This window comes from Nicotiana tomentosiformis, chromosome 4, assembly GCF_000390325.3.
Source record: "Nicotiana tomentosiformis chromosome 4, ASM39032v3, whole genome shotgun sequence".
Lineage (NCBI taxonomy): Eukaryota > Viridiplantae > Streptophyta > Magnoliopsida > Solanales > Solanaceae > Nicotiana > Nicotiana tomentosiformis.
Window position 1 is genome coordinate 84,245,232 of NC_090815.1, and position 15,507 is coordinate 84,260,738.

The 15,507-nt window shown below is 39.0% G+C and overlaps 1 protein-coding gene across 1 annotated transcript; it reads left to right on the forward strand.

The window, feature by feature from the left end:
* The first annotated feature begins 273 nt into the window (after positions 1–273).
* On the forward strand, positions 274–705 carry LOC138910057 (uncharacterized). Its single transcript, XM_070201277.1, has one exon. The coding sequence runs from the start codon at positions 274–276 to the stop codon at positions 703–705; it is 432 nt and encodes a 143-aa protein (XP_070057378.1).
* Positions 706–15,507: the final 14,802 nt, after the last annotated feature.

Below are 15,507 nucleotides of genomic sequence, written 5' to 3' on the forward strand. Positions count from 1 at the left end.
CCGCCAGACCATAGGCCGTTGCTTCAGACGCAGTGATCACAAGTATTGTTTTAATGTGCCACATGGATGCTTCCATATTATTTGACCCTTGTTCCACTTATTCATATATGTCATCGTACTTTGCTCATTATTTGGATATGCCCCGTGATTACTTAGTTACGCTTGTTCATGTATTTACACCGATGGGTGATTCTATTATAGTGGACCGTGTGTATCGGTCATGTGTGGTGACTATTAAGGGATTGGAGACGAGTTGATCTTTTACTTCTTTGTATGGCCGAGTTTGACGTGATTCTTGGCATGGATTGGTTGTCCCCATGTCATGCTATTCTGGATTGTCACGCTAAGGCCGTGATGTTGGCAATGCTGGAATTGCCTAGGATTGAGTGGAGAGGTTCTTTGGACTATGTTCCCAGTAGAGTGATTTCATATTTGAAGGCCCAACATATGGTTAGGAAGGGTTGTCTGGCATATTTGGCCTTTGTGAGGGATGTTGGTGCTAATATTCCTACCATTGATTCCATTTCGGTAGTGCGTGACTTTCTGGATGTGTTTCCTGCAGACCTGGCGGGCATGCCACCTGACAGGGATATTGATTTTGGCATTGACATTGTGCCAGACACTCAACTTATTTCTATTCCTCTGTATCGTATGGCGCCAATAGAGTTGAGGGAATTTAAAGAGCCAGTTTCAGGAGCTTCTTGATAAGGGATTCATTAGGCCTAGTGTGTCACCTTCAGGTGCACCAGTTCTTTTTGTGAAAAAAAAGGTTGATACTATGCGGATATGCATTGATTATATGAAATTGAACAAAGTTACAATTAAGAATAAGTACCCACTACCGTGTATTGATGACTTATTTGACCAGCTTCAGGGTGTGAGAGTGTTCTCTAAGATTGATTTGAGGTCTAGGTATCACCAGTTGAAGACTCGGGATTCTGATATTCTGAAGACGGCATTCAGGACCATCTATGGCCACTACGAGTTCCTTGTGATATCTTTTAGGCTGGCCAATGCCCCAACAATATTTATGCATATGATGAACAATGTATTCCAGCCATATCTTGATCCTTTTGTCATTATATTTATTGATGATATATTGGTGTACACACATAGACAGGAGGAGCATGCGCAATATCTTAGGATTGTACTACCGATATTGAGGGAGAATAAGCTTTATGCTAAATTTTCCAAGTGTGAGTTTTGCCTCAATTCCATGGTGTTCTTGGGGCACGTGGTGTCCAGTGAGGGGATCAAGGTAGATCCGAAGAAGATTGAGGCAGTTCAAAGTTGGCCCAGACCGTCTTCAGCTACTAAGAATTGGAGTTTTCTTTGTTTGGCCGGATATTATCGCCACTTCGTGGAGGGTTTATCTTCCATTGCTGCACCTTTGACTAGATTGACCCAGAAGGGTGCCCTATTTAGGTGTTCTGATGAGTGTGAGGAGAGCTTTCAGAAGCTAAAGACTTCATAGACCACAACTCTAGTTCTAGTTTTGCCTTCAGCATCGGGTTCATATACAGTGTATTGTGATGCTTCTAGGATTGGTATTGGGTGTGTCTTGATGCAGGAGGGTAGGGTGATTGCTTATTCTTCATGCCAGTTGAAGCCCTATGAGAAGAATTACCCCATTCATGATTTAGAATTGGCAACAATTGTTCATGCATTGAAGATTTGGAGGCATTATCTATATGACGTGTCTTGTGAGGTATTTACAAATCATCGAAGTCTACAACACTTGTTCAAGCAAAAAGATCTAAATATGAGGCAGCGGAGATGGTTGGAGTTGTTACAAGACTATAATATTACCATTTTGTATCATCCCGGGAAGGCCAATGTGGTGGACGATGCATTGAGTAGAAAGGCGGTGAGTATGGGTAGCCTTGCATATATACCTGTTGGTGAGAGACATCATGCATCAGATGTTTAAGCCTTGTCCAATCAGTTTGTGAGGTTAGATGTTTCGGAACCTAGTTGGGTTCTAGCTTGCGTAGTTTCTCGTTCTTCTTTATATGATCGCATCAGAGAGCGTCAGTATGATGACCCCCATTTTCTTGTCCTTAAGGATATGGTACAACACGGTGATTCCAAGGAGCTTTCTATTGGAGATGATAGGGTGTTACGATGCATGGTCGGATTTCTGGGCCCAATGTGGGCGGGCTACGTGAGTTGATTCTTGAGGAGGCCCACAGTTCGCGGTATTCCATTCATCCGGGTGCCGCGAAGATGTATCAGGACTTGAGACAACACTATTGGTGGAGGCAAATAAAGAAAGATATAGTGGAGTATATGGCTCGGTGCTTGAACTGTCAGCAGGTGAAGTACGAGCATCAGAGGCCGGGCGGTTTGCTTCAGAGGCTTGAGATTCCCGAGTGGAAATGGAAGCATGGTACCATAAACTTTTTTATTGGGCTCCCATGGACTTTGAATAAATTTGATGATATTTGGGTGATTGTGGATCGGTTGACTAAGTCCCCACATTTCATTTCGGTTGTGACTACCTATTTTTTCGAGTGGTTGGTTGAGGTTTATATTCGCGAGATTGTTCGCCTTCATGGTGTGCTGGTGTCCATTATTTCTGATTGGGGCACGCAGTTCACATCGCAGTTTTGGAGAGCAGTGTAACGAGAGTTGGGCACACGAGTTGAGTTGAGTTGAGTACAGGATTCCACCCTCAGATGGATGGACAGTCCGAGCGCACCATTCAGATTTTGGAGGATATGTTGCGCACTTGTGTTATGGATTATGGGGGTTCTTAGGATCGGTTTCTACCACTTGCAGAGTTTTCCTACAACAACAACTACCAATCGAGTATTCAGATGGCTCCTTATGAGCCGGGAGAGGCTAGGTTATTAGGTATGGATCTGGTTCAGGATGCTTTGGAAAAGGTAAATTTAATTCATGATTGGCTTCGTACGTCGCAGTCTTGGTAGAAGAGTTATGCCAATTAGAAGGTTTTTGATGTTCCATATATAGTGGGAGTGAAGGTATTACTCAGAGTATTCCCCATGAAGGGATTGATGATGTTCGGGAAGAAGGGAAAGTTAAGACCTCGATTTATTATCCCTTTTGAGGTGTCTGAGAGGATTGGAGAGGTGGCTTACAAGCTTGTATTTCCACCTAGTCTATCGAGTGTTCACCTAGTGTTTCATGTTTCCATGCTCTGAAAGTTTTACGGTGATCCATCTCATATTTTGGACTTCAGCATAGTTCAGTTAGATGGATATTTGACTTATGATGTGGAGTCAGTGGCCATTTAAGATAGGTAGGTTCGAAAGCTGAGGTCAAAGAATATAGTTTCAGTGAAAGTTCAGTAGAGAGGTCAGTGAAAGTTGACGAATATTTGTTTAAGAGCGGAGAATGTACCCGGCCAGTTGTTTTGAGTATTGTAGCCCTATTTTCCCATTTATTGCTTATTCTATGTTCAATAGGGGTTATGTGACTTGCCGGGATGGTTGGTTTGGTTCCGGGGATATTTCGGAATGAATTGGACACTTAGTCTCAAGGTTGGAAGCTTAAGTTGAAAGAGTTGACCGGATGTTGACTTATGAGTAAACGACCCTGGAATGGAGTTTTGATGGTTCGGATAGCTTCGTATGGTAATTTTTCACTTAGGAGTATGTCCGAATATTGATTTGGAGGTCCGTATGTCGTTTTAACTTGAATTGGAAAAGTTGGAAAAGTTAAAGGTTTGAAAAGTTGAGAAGTTTGACCGAGAGTGACTTTGTTGATACTGGGCTCGGATTTAGGTTATGGGAGTTGAAATAGGTCCTTTGTCTCATTTATGACTTGTGTGCAATATTTGAGGTCGACCGAAATTGGTTTGGTATATTTCGGCATTGGTTTTAGAAGTTGGAAGCTCAATAGTTCATTAGGCTTGAATTGGGGTGCGATTCGTGATTTCGATATTGTTTGATGTGGTTTGAAGCTTCGACTAAGTTCGTATCATGTTTTAGGACCTGTTGGTATGTTGGATGGGGTCCCGAGGGCCTCAGGTGTGATTCAGATCAGGTTCGGCACATTTTGGACTTGTTGGACTGCTGAATCTGTTGTATCTGGTTTCCTTATACGCGTTAGCGAGGGAGGTCTCGTGATCACGGAGAGTCTCTTGATGACTGGTCAAATTGTGCTTCCCATTCATGAGAATTGAAATGTGTTCACGAAGGTTCTGGGAGTTGTGCATCGCGAATGCGGGAGGAAGGTCGTGCTCGCGTGGAAGGGAGGCAAGGCCCAGGGTAGCAGGTATTTTTGTTCATCGCGGTCGAGATGTGAGGGCCGCGATCGCGAAGCTTTGAGGCTTGGTCCATCGTGTTAGCGACTAGGATGTCGTGTTCGCATAAGTGGATTTTTCAACTGGAATATTTTGTGCTTCGCGAACGCGAGGCTTTTTCCGCATTCGCAAAGGAGGAGCACTTGGACAGATTTAAAAACCCCAAATCGTGGGCTAGAGTATTATTTCATATTTTGACTTGTGGAGCTTGGCTAGGGGTGATTTTTGTAAGGGATTTTGCTACAAATCAAGAGGTAAGCAACTTTTGTCCACTAATACTGAAAGTCCATTGATTTTCCCACCTAGATTATATGGTTTTGAGGTAAAATTTGGGGAATTTTGGACTAGGTATTGGAGAGTAAGATTTGGGGATTTGAGGGCTGATTTGTGGTTGGATTTGAATGATTTTTATATGGTTGGACTCGTTATTAAATCGGTGTTTGGATTTTTGTGAATTTTGTCGAGTTCCGAGGCGTGGGCCCGGGGTTAATTTTTTGGGTTGACTTTTTGAATTTGGTTAAAGAACTAAACTTTATCATATGGGATCGATTCTTATAGCTTGTATTGATTATATTAATTTATTTGTTACAAGATTCGAGTCGTTCGGATGCCGATTCGCGAGGCAAGGGTTTGTTGGAGCATTGAATTGCGCACTTTGAGGTAAGTAACACTTCCAAACTTGGCACTAAGGGCATGATGCCCTGGAATACGTGTTATATGGTTGGTGTTGGGGTGACGCACATACTAGGTGACAGACGTGTGGGTGTGCACCGTGGTAATTATGACTCGGTTGATTCTGTGCTACTGTGTAGTTATCTAGTCTTGTTTTATCTATGTAATTCCTATGTGTTAGAGTAATTTCACTGTGATTCATGTTAGAAATCATGTTTCGGCTATGTGCTTATTCTGTTGGGACCCACCGAGGTTATTTCTACTGTTGAGTTATTTGCTTACCTGCAATTATGCACTCAGTCATGTTATTCATATGCATATCATATATCAGTCTCTGTTGTCATTTACTATTATATTATGTTATCATTGTTTGGGCTGAGAAATATGAGATTTGCGAGTCCGTGAGATTTGAGAGATTGGTAACTGAGGTGGGCTTGAGAGCCGTGTGGTGAGTGTTATTGTGGATTGGGCTGCACGCCGCAGCATGCCAAATTGGCTTTATTACTACTATTATTATTATTATTATGGATTGGGCTGCACGCAGCAGCGGTCCTTATAGACTTTACTATTATTATGGATCGGGCTGCATGCAGCAACAAATATTATAGGTTTTACTATTATTATGGATCGGGTTGCACGCCGCAGCAGGCCTTATAGGCTTATATTAACGCTTGGGCAGGATCCGCCCCTGCGAAGTTTGACACACCAACAGTGAGCACAGACATAGTGATTTATATACACGTGCTTTGGTGAGGGGCATTGATGCCAGGAAACCGTATAGCTTTGAGGCTTGGTCCATCATGTTAGCGACTAGGATGTCGTGTTCGCATAAGTGGATTTTTCAGCTGGAATATTTTGTGCTTCGCGAACGCGAGGCTTTTTCCGCATTCGCAAAGGAGGAGCACTTGGACAGATTTAAAAATCCCAAATCGTGGGCTAGAGTATTATTTCATATTTTGACTTGTGGAGCTTGGCTAGGGGTGATTTTTGTAAGGGATTTTGCTACAAATCAAGAGGTAAGCAACTTTTGTCCACTAATACTGAAAGTCCATTGATTTCCCCACCTAGATTATATGGTTTTGAGGTAAAATTTGGGGAATTTTGGACTAGGTATTGGAGAGCAAGATTTGGGGATTTGAGGGCTGATTTGTGGTTGGATTTGAATAATTTTTGTATGGTTGGACTCGTTATTAAATCGGTGTTTGGATTTTTGTGAATTTTGTCGGTTTCGAGGCATGGGTCCGGGGTTAATATTTTGGGTTGACTTTTTGAATTTGGTTAAAGAACTAAACTTTATTATATGGGATCGATTCTTATAGCTTGTATTGATTATATTAATTTATTTGTTACTAGATTCGAGTCGTTCGGATGCCGATTCGCGAGGCAAGGGTTTGTTGGAGCATTGAATTGCGCACTTTGAGGTAAGTAACACTTCCAAACTTGGCACTAAGGGCATGATTCTCTGGAATACGTGTTATATGGTTGGTGTTGGGGTGACGCACATACTAGTTGACAGACGTGTGGGTGTGCACTGTGGTAATTATGACTCGGTTGATTCTGTGCTACTGTGTAGTTATCTAGTCTTGTTTTATCTATGTAATTCCTATGTGTTAGAGTAATTTCACTGTGATTCATGTTAGAAATCATGTTTCGGCTATGTGCTTATTCTGTTGGGACCCACCGAGGTTATTTCTACTATTGAGTTATTTGCTTACCTGCAATTATGCACTCAGTCATGTTATTCATATGCATATCATATATCAGTCTCTGTTGTCATTTACTATTATATTATGTTATCATTGTTTGGGCTGAGAAATATGAGATTTGCGAGTCCGTGAGATTTGAGAGATTGGTAACTGAGGTGGGCTTGAGAGCCGTGTGGTGAGTGTTATTGTGGATTGGGCTGCACGCCGCAGCAGGCCAAATTGGCTTTATTACTACTATTATTATTATTATTATGGATTGGGCTGCACGCAGCAGCGGTCCTTATAGACTTTACTATTATTATGGATCGGGCTGCACGCAGCAACAAATATTATAGGCTTTACTATTATTATGGATCGGGTTGCACGCCGCAGCAGGCCTTATAGGCTTATATTAACGCTTGGGCAGGATCCGCCCCTGCGAAGTTTGACACACCAACAGTGAGCACAGACATAGTGATTTATATACACGTGCTTTGGTGAGGGGCATTGATGCCAGGAAACCGTATAGCTTTGAGGCTTGGTCCATCATGTTAGCGACTAGGATGTCGTGTTCGCATAAGTGGATTTTTCAGCTGGAATATTTTGTGCTTCGCGAACGCGAGGCTTTTTCCGCATTCGCAAAGGAGGAGCACTTGGACAGATTTAAAATCCCCAAATCGTGGGCTAGAGTATTATTTCATATTTTGACTTGTGGAGCTTGGCTAGGGGTGATTTTTGTAAGGGATTTTGCTACAAATCAAGAGGTAAGCAACTTTTGTCCACTAATACTGAAAGTCCATTGATTTCCCCACCTAGATTATATGGTTTTGAGGTAAAATTTGGGGAATTTTGGACTAGGTATTGGAGAGTAAGATTTGGGGATTTGAGGGCTGATTTGTGGTTGGATTTGAATGATTTTTATATGGTTGGACTCGTTATTAAATCGGTGTTTGGATTTTTGTGAATTTTGTCAGGTTCCGAGGCGTGGGCCCGGGGTTAATTTTTTGGGTTGACATTTTGAATTTGGTTAAAGAACTAAACTTTATCATATGGGATCGATTCTTATAGCTTGTATTGATTATATTAATTTATTTGTTACTAGATTCGAGTCGTTCGGATGCCGATTCGCGAGGCAAGGGTTTGTTGGAGCATTGAATTGCACACTTTGAGGTAAGTAACACTTCCAAACTTGGCACTAAGGGCATGATTCCCTGGAATACGTGTTATATAGTTGGTGTTGGGGTGACGCACATACTAGGTGACAGACGTGTGGGTGTGCACCGTGGTAATTATGACTCGGTCGATTCTGTGCTACTGTGTAGTTATCTAGTTTTGTTTTATTTGTGTAATTCCTATGTGTTAGAGTAATTTCACTGTGATTCATGTTTAGGCTATGTGCTTATTCTGTTGGGACCCACTGAGGTTATTTCTATTGTTGAGTTATTTTCTTACCTGCAATTATGCACTCAGTCATGTTATTCATATGCATATCATATATCAGTCTCTGTTGTCATTTACTATTATATTATGTTATCATTGTTTGGGCTGAGAAATATGAGATTTGCGAGTCCGTGAGATTTGAGAGATTGGTGACTGAGGTGGGCTTGAGAGCCGTGTGGTGAGTGTTATTGTGGATTGGGCTGCATGCCGCAGCAGGCCAAATTGGCTTTATTACTACTATTATTATTATTATTATTATGGATTGGGCTGCACGCAGCAGCGGACCTTATAGACTTTACTATTATTATGGATCGGGCTGCACGCAGCAACAAATATTATAGGCTTTACTATTATTATGGATCGGGTTGCACGCCGCAGCAGGCTTTATAGGCTTATATTAACGCTTGGGCAGGATCCGCCCCTGCGAAGTTTGACACACCAACAGTGAGCACAGACATAGTGATTTATATACACGTGCTTTGGTGAGGGGCATTGATGCCAGGAAACCGTATAGTGTTGAGTGATTGTGTGGGTTGAGTAGGAATATGAGATAGACAGATTGAGTACTCTAAGAGTGTGAGTACCTGTGATTATCACTGTAATACATCATATATATATATATATATATATATATATATATATATATATATATATATATATATATATATGATATGTAGACATAGAGATGTAACATTCCTCATACTAGCTGTACTTGGCATAGTTGCTGAGGCAGCTAAGTTTCGCATTTGCGGACTTGAGGTCACTTTTGCGGTAGTCGCATTTGCGAACCTTTGGTCGCAAATACGACATTTACAGCTCATTTATAGCTGGTTATTTCGGGACTTAGTGTCATTTTATCACATTAAGAGCCCTAGACTTGGTGGGAAGCAATATTTGGAGGGGATTTTCACGTTTAGCTATTGGGTAAGTGATTTTTACTCTATTTCAATATTTTAACTTGATTTCTTATATTGTTGAAATAAATTGTTGGGGATTTGTTTTTACTATATTTTGCAAAATAAAAATTTAAGATTTGAGAGTCGAATTGGACTTGGATTTGAAAACCAATCACATATTTGGACTCGTAGGGTTATGGGTAATTGAGATCTACTCCTCGACTCGGGTTTTGACTGGGCGGTCCTGGAGTTTACCTTTTGAAAATTGGACAAAGATCGCAACTTTATTTATTGAAATTGAATTATCTTGCATTGTTAGATGTTATTAGTTTATTTTTGGCTAGATTTAAGCCGGGGAGAGGTGAATTTTAAAGGTAAAGCTATTTTTGAGTGTTGATTTGGGCAATTTGAGGTAAATATCTTTCCTAACCTTGTGTGGAGGAAAGTCCCTTAGGATTTGGCATAAATTCTTATTGGTGTTATGTGTAAATGACGTGTACACGAGGTGATGAGTGTGTACACGGATGTATGTGTGGCTTAGGACCGGATTTGACCCGAGGCTGCTTTTATTGCCTTGTTTTGATTGAGAGGTCCCTACACTACGTGTTCTTTCAACTTTGGAAAATTACTTGAGTCTATGTTCCAGGCTAGAGATCATGTTTCCTAAATTGGCCAAGTTGTGCATTTGTAAGATTGCTACTTATATGAGTTAGCTTTCATGCAAATATGTTGAACACCCATCCGTATTTTCTAATTGAATTGTCCTTGTGCCCTGCATTTGGAGATAGTGAATTTATTTCTTGGTGACAATTATTAGCATGTTATGTTGTTATGATTGTGGCACATTTGGACTTGTTGGGAAGATTGTTCGGGTGTTTGCACGAGGTTTATGCCGTGCTATCATTATTATTGATATCTCACATGTGACGAGACAAGGCAAGTTATATCGGGTTTGCACATGCGGCGAGATAAGGTAAGATGATTATTAATAGCGTGTGACGAGATAAGGCGAGTATTTACTTTATTTTTGTGCATGGGATGAGATAAGGATGGCATTATGGGGATGTTGTGTGATTGCTTGGGGGCGTTGTATTGATTATGTCTGTGTGGTGGTGAAAAGGGGTATTCTTTTTTGTGCTTATTACTTCTTTATATAAGACATGCATTTTTACGTTATTTATTCCGTGGTTTCTAACCTGCCAATATATGCCTCTGTTGGTACTTGATGATTTGGTTGTCAAGATGGAATTACCTACGTGGAGTTGTTATCTCATATTCTATTGAGTTGTTGGAAGCGAAATGTATTAAAACAAAAAAGGGTTGATAAATTCCTCTTGAACATAGTATTGGTAACTGACACATGTATGGTATACGTTATGGCACAAGGTCTTTGCCGTATGGGTATGATATATGTTGTGGCACGAGGTCTTTTCCGTGGGAGGGCGATTGATAATGTGGGTATGAGGTGCCATATGTGTGCGATTCTAATAAATGAGTTGTTGTTGGAACTGATCCTTTACTTGTATTAAGTTGCTATCGCTTGTTTTGACGAGACTACACTAAATTTCCTTGCATATACTTTCTGTTATTAGGTATTGATATATTGCACAGGTTTTGTCTAGTGAGTGTCTTGATTTGAACTTCGTCACTACTCCACCGAAGTTAGTCTTGATACTTACTGAGAACCGACTGTAGTATACTCATACTATGCTTTTGCACATTCTTTGTGCAGATGCAGGTTATTCGGATCGGGCTGGTCGTTAGGTGACGTGCGAGCGCTGGTTGGAGACTTCAAGGTATCCCTGTTGTTCCGTTCGCAGGTCTCAGAGTCACCATCTTTACTTTATTCTCTATTGTTTATGTATTCCAAACAATATTCTACTATTCGAGACTTCTCATGTATTCATGTAGAGCTTATGACTCAGTATTACCGGGTTTTGAAAAATTGTGTATTGTATCCACGTTTGGTTGTTTTATTTTGTTTCTTAGTATTTATTAAGTATATAGCTCTTATAATCTGATTGTCATAGTTATGTGATAGACTTACCTAGTCTTAGGAATTAGGTGGCATCATGACCCATACGGTGGGATTTGGGTCGTGACACAAAATCTCAAAAGAAGGTATAATAGAAGGTGGCCTTATCAGATGAAGCTATAGAATCCTTACTCAAGCAGAACAAGTTCAATTCTCTGACAATTCAGGAAGATATTGTTACCAATAAGGTAACTAAAGAAGTCAATTTTATCTAAAAGGAACTAAACAGCAACAACAACAACAATAACAAACTCAATGAAATCCTACAAGAGGGGTCTGAGAAGGAAAGTGTGTATGAAGACCTTACCTCTACCTTAAGAAGGTAGAGAAGATATTTCTGAGAGATTCTCAGCTTAAAGAAAGATGGAAAAAGCATATGCACCAGGAGTAGCACCAGTAAGATAACAAGATAAAAGAAGCGAAAGAAACAACAAATAGTAATATAAATCTAAAAGATAAAAAAGTACAAGACTAACATTAATACTACTGGGGTGAACAAGAAAAATTCACAATTACCTGCTAAGCTTCTACCCCAATTGTCGATATCTCAACCTCCTATGAAGGTTCATGTCCTGGTTAAGTAAAGTAGAGCCATGTTTTGCCTAATCACCTTCCTCCAATACTTCTTTAGCCTGCCTCTACCTCTCCTCAGAGCCACCCGGGCAATCTTTCACTCCTCCTTACTGGGGCATCCATCCCTTTCTTTTTTACATGCCCGAACCATCTAAGACTCACTTCTCACATATTGTCCTCTACGGGGGCCACATCCAAGTTGTCCTTAATATATTCATTCTGAATCTTATTCATCCTGGTATGCTCAACATCCTTATTTTTGTTACCTTCATCTTCTGTACATTTGAGTTCTTAAATGGTCACACTCTGTCCTATATAATATAGTCGATCTAAGCACCGTTCTATATCATGATAATTAGCTTTTAAAATATTAGAGGGCTAAACAAGCCTTTTAAGCAAAAGGAACTCAAGGCCTTTCTGCTTAAGAATAAAATAGGTTTTCTAGGGTGCCTTTAAGCATTGATTAAAACCTGGAAAACTGCTAAAGTTAGAAGTAATTTTGAAGATGAATCAGAGATCTTTACCAATTATACTCAAGCTCTAAATGGGAGAATTTGAGTGTTTTCGAAAGCTTAACTTGTGTTTGTTAAAGTAATCTTAGCAAGGCACCAATTGGTTCATTTTGTAGTGAAAGACGGGCTCAAATTTCTTGTCAGCTTACTTTTGTATATGGCCATAAAACTACAGTTAATATGAAGGAATTGAGGGAGTAACTGAACAGATTAACACCAGTTTGAGTGAGTCATGGATAGTGCTAGGTGAATTTAATATTGTACTCTTTGTTCATGATAGAATTAATAGTAATCCAATGCATCATGCAAAAATAGCAGACTTTCAAAACTATATTATTAATATTGGGTTAGGACAACTGAGCAGAAAGGGGTGACATTGGTCATGGTGTAACAAGAGAAAAGAAATTGATAGAATTTAAGGCAATATTGATTGCACTATAGTAACATAGAAGCTTAAATTGTCAATCTTAGAGTGTCTGATCATTTCCCTATCTCCAAATAACTCTTACTAAAACCTTTTAGATTTCTAAATGTACTACTACAGCAGTAGGCATTCAAAGAGGCTATTTAAGAAGTATGGAAGCAATTTATCCGTGGATATGTTATGTATTCAGTATGGATAAAGATACATATACTGGAGACTAGGGGCGAAAAACTAAACACGTAATTCTCTTCTGCCGATAGAAGGATTATCCAACTAAAGAAAAAACTGCAACAAGTACAAGTTGTTCTCTATGTGGACCTGCTTGATAATAACTTGATATTGGATGAGAGGGAACTACTCTTAAAGATTGAGAAATTGGAACAAATACAAGGGCTGATATACAGGCACAAACCTAGAGCCATGTAGATAACTGCAGGATTCAAATACAAAGTTTTTTCATGCTCAAATGAAGGCTAGACAATCCAGAAATAGAATCTCTTCCATCTGTAATGAGAATGGCAGAGATTCACAAATGCCTCTCTTATTGAACAAAAATTTACTTCCTTTTTCAAATAGTTATTGGGAACTTGTGCCTCTGAGCTTCCCTGCCTTGATGTCACAATTTCTAAAAATAAGCCATGTTTGACTAGGAAACAACAAAAGGAACTCATTAAATATGTCACCAGGGAGGAAGTCTGCCAAGCACTTAAAGAATTGCCAAATGATAAATCCCCTGGAATTGATGGTTTTCCATTTTCAAAGAATTTCAAAAAGCATCAATAACCTTTTTAATATTTATCCCCTAAGTGACAAGTCCTACTTCATAAAAGGCATTACGAAATATAGCATATTTCAAAATTTTGTATAAACTTATTGCTAAAATCCAAAAAACAAGACTAAAAAAAGTAGTAGATCTTATAGTTGGACCTTCACAATCAGCTTTCATTGAGGGTAAGAATATATTATACAATGTAATCATTGCCCATAAAAAGGTAAAAAGGTATACATAAAAAGGAGTCTCTCCCAGATACCTAATTGAAGTAGACATCAAAAAAATATATGATTATGTAGAATGTCCTTTTCTGAGAATGATCTAATTGGATTTTGGGGTGCCTGCCAAATTTGTGTAGTAGATCCTAGAGCATGTATCTAATGTAATCTGCTCCTTGTTGCTCAATGGGAAAATGACTTTAAAATTTCAGGCAAGAAAAGAATTGAGACAAGGTGATTCAATGTCTCCTTATCTGTTTGTATGGGTAATGGAGTACCTGAACAGAACATTGAAGACACTTAAACATCTACCAGACTTCAACTTCCATCCAAAGTGTGCAAAATTGAACCAAACGTATATTTGTTTTGCTATTAGTCTGATCATGTACTGCAGGGAAGATAAGATATTAGTGCACTTAATGCTGAAAAATTCAATTATTTTTCTGAGGTATCTGGGCTAAAAGCTAATTTGAAAAATAGCTTCTTTTATGTTGTTGGGGTCATACAAGAACTCATGGACTTGATTTTATCTGGAATGAATTTCACATTAGTAGAATTTCCATTTAAGTATGTTGGAGTGCCATTATCATCCAAGAAGCTTACAATGCAATAGTGCATGACTCTAGTTGAGAAGATTATTGCAAAGATTAGATATTGGACTACTAAATTTCTCTCATATAGTGACAGACTACAGTTGATTAAAGATGCTACATTTGATATGAAAACATATTGGGGACAAGTGTTTTTGTTGCCTAAGAAGATCATAAGGCTGGTCATTACTGCTTGTAGAATATTTTTATGACTAGAGGCAATGATCCATCAAGAAGATTATTGTTTGCTTGGGATAAGATATGCACGTTATGATCAATTGGAGGACGGAATGTTATTGATTTTCTCCGCTGGAATAAAGCAACATCATGTAAACTGCTTAGGGCTATACATTCAAAGAAAGATACTCTTTGGATACAGTGTATACATTGTTTCTGCATAAAAAGGAATGACTTTGCTATAATGAAGACCCCCAAATAAGAATGTTGGCTTGTAAGAAAGGTTTTTGACATGAGAGAATGGTTTTTGCATATAGACTCCATTGCAAATCTCAGAAAATACTACAAAGATAAAAAAATATATATATCCAGAAAACATACATCGCAGCCCTTCCATAATATCTGCATATAACATGGAAGTCATTAATATTGGGATCAAATGTAGTACCCAGGCACCAGTTTATCTTGTGGTTGGCACTCTACCAAAGACTTATTACAGTTAATAGACCAGAGAAATTGGAGTATTTTTATGCCAAGTAAATGTGTACTATGCCGAGTTAACACAGAGGAAAACATGTTCTATCTTTATTTTGATTATGATTACTCCAAAATTATTTGGGCTATATTGCTACACTAGATGAGACAAAAGTATCAGGTTGGTTGCTGGACTGAAAAAGTTGACTGGCTCTAAAAAAGGATTAATAATTATAGACATGGAGCAATCATACTAGCGTTTTTGTTTGAAGCAATAGTATACTACATCTGGATTGAAAAATGTGAGCAAGTTTCGAGGACAGAAAAAAGAATGCACACTCGAGATGTAGTTCTTTCATAATAGAGGACAACAGAAAGTCAAATGGAAGAAGTAATTAAAAAGTTTAATTAAATTTCTTCTTTAGTATTTTGGTAGGCTTGATCGTAACTGGATAGTTCGAAGAGAAAACTATTATGTAGCTGCAGTTTTGTTTTGTTGGGTGAATGATAGAAATAGGATACTTTGGTGCCACTATTAATTAATTTATTTCGATAAGTCTTGAGAAAATTATCTCAGTTAGGTTTAATGAATATTACAGCTTGTTTGGATCGTTGTTACCTATTGTATCGTATTGTATTGTTTTCCCAAAATAATGTTTGTTTTGATTGTTTCGTTAAAATTGATTGTATTGTATTTGTGTATGGTCAAAACCGATTAAGTCAGTCGTACGAACTAGTCGAGGTGATAATACTTTGATCAAAGGGTATC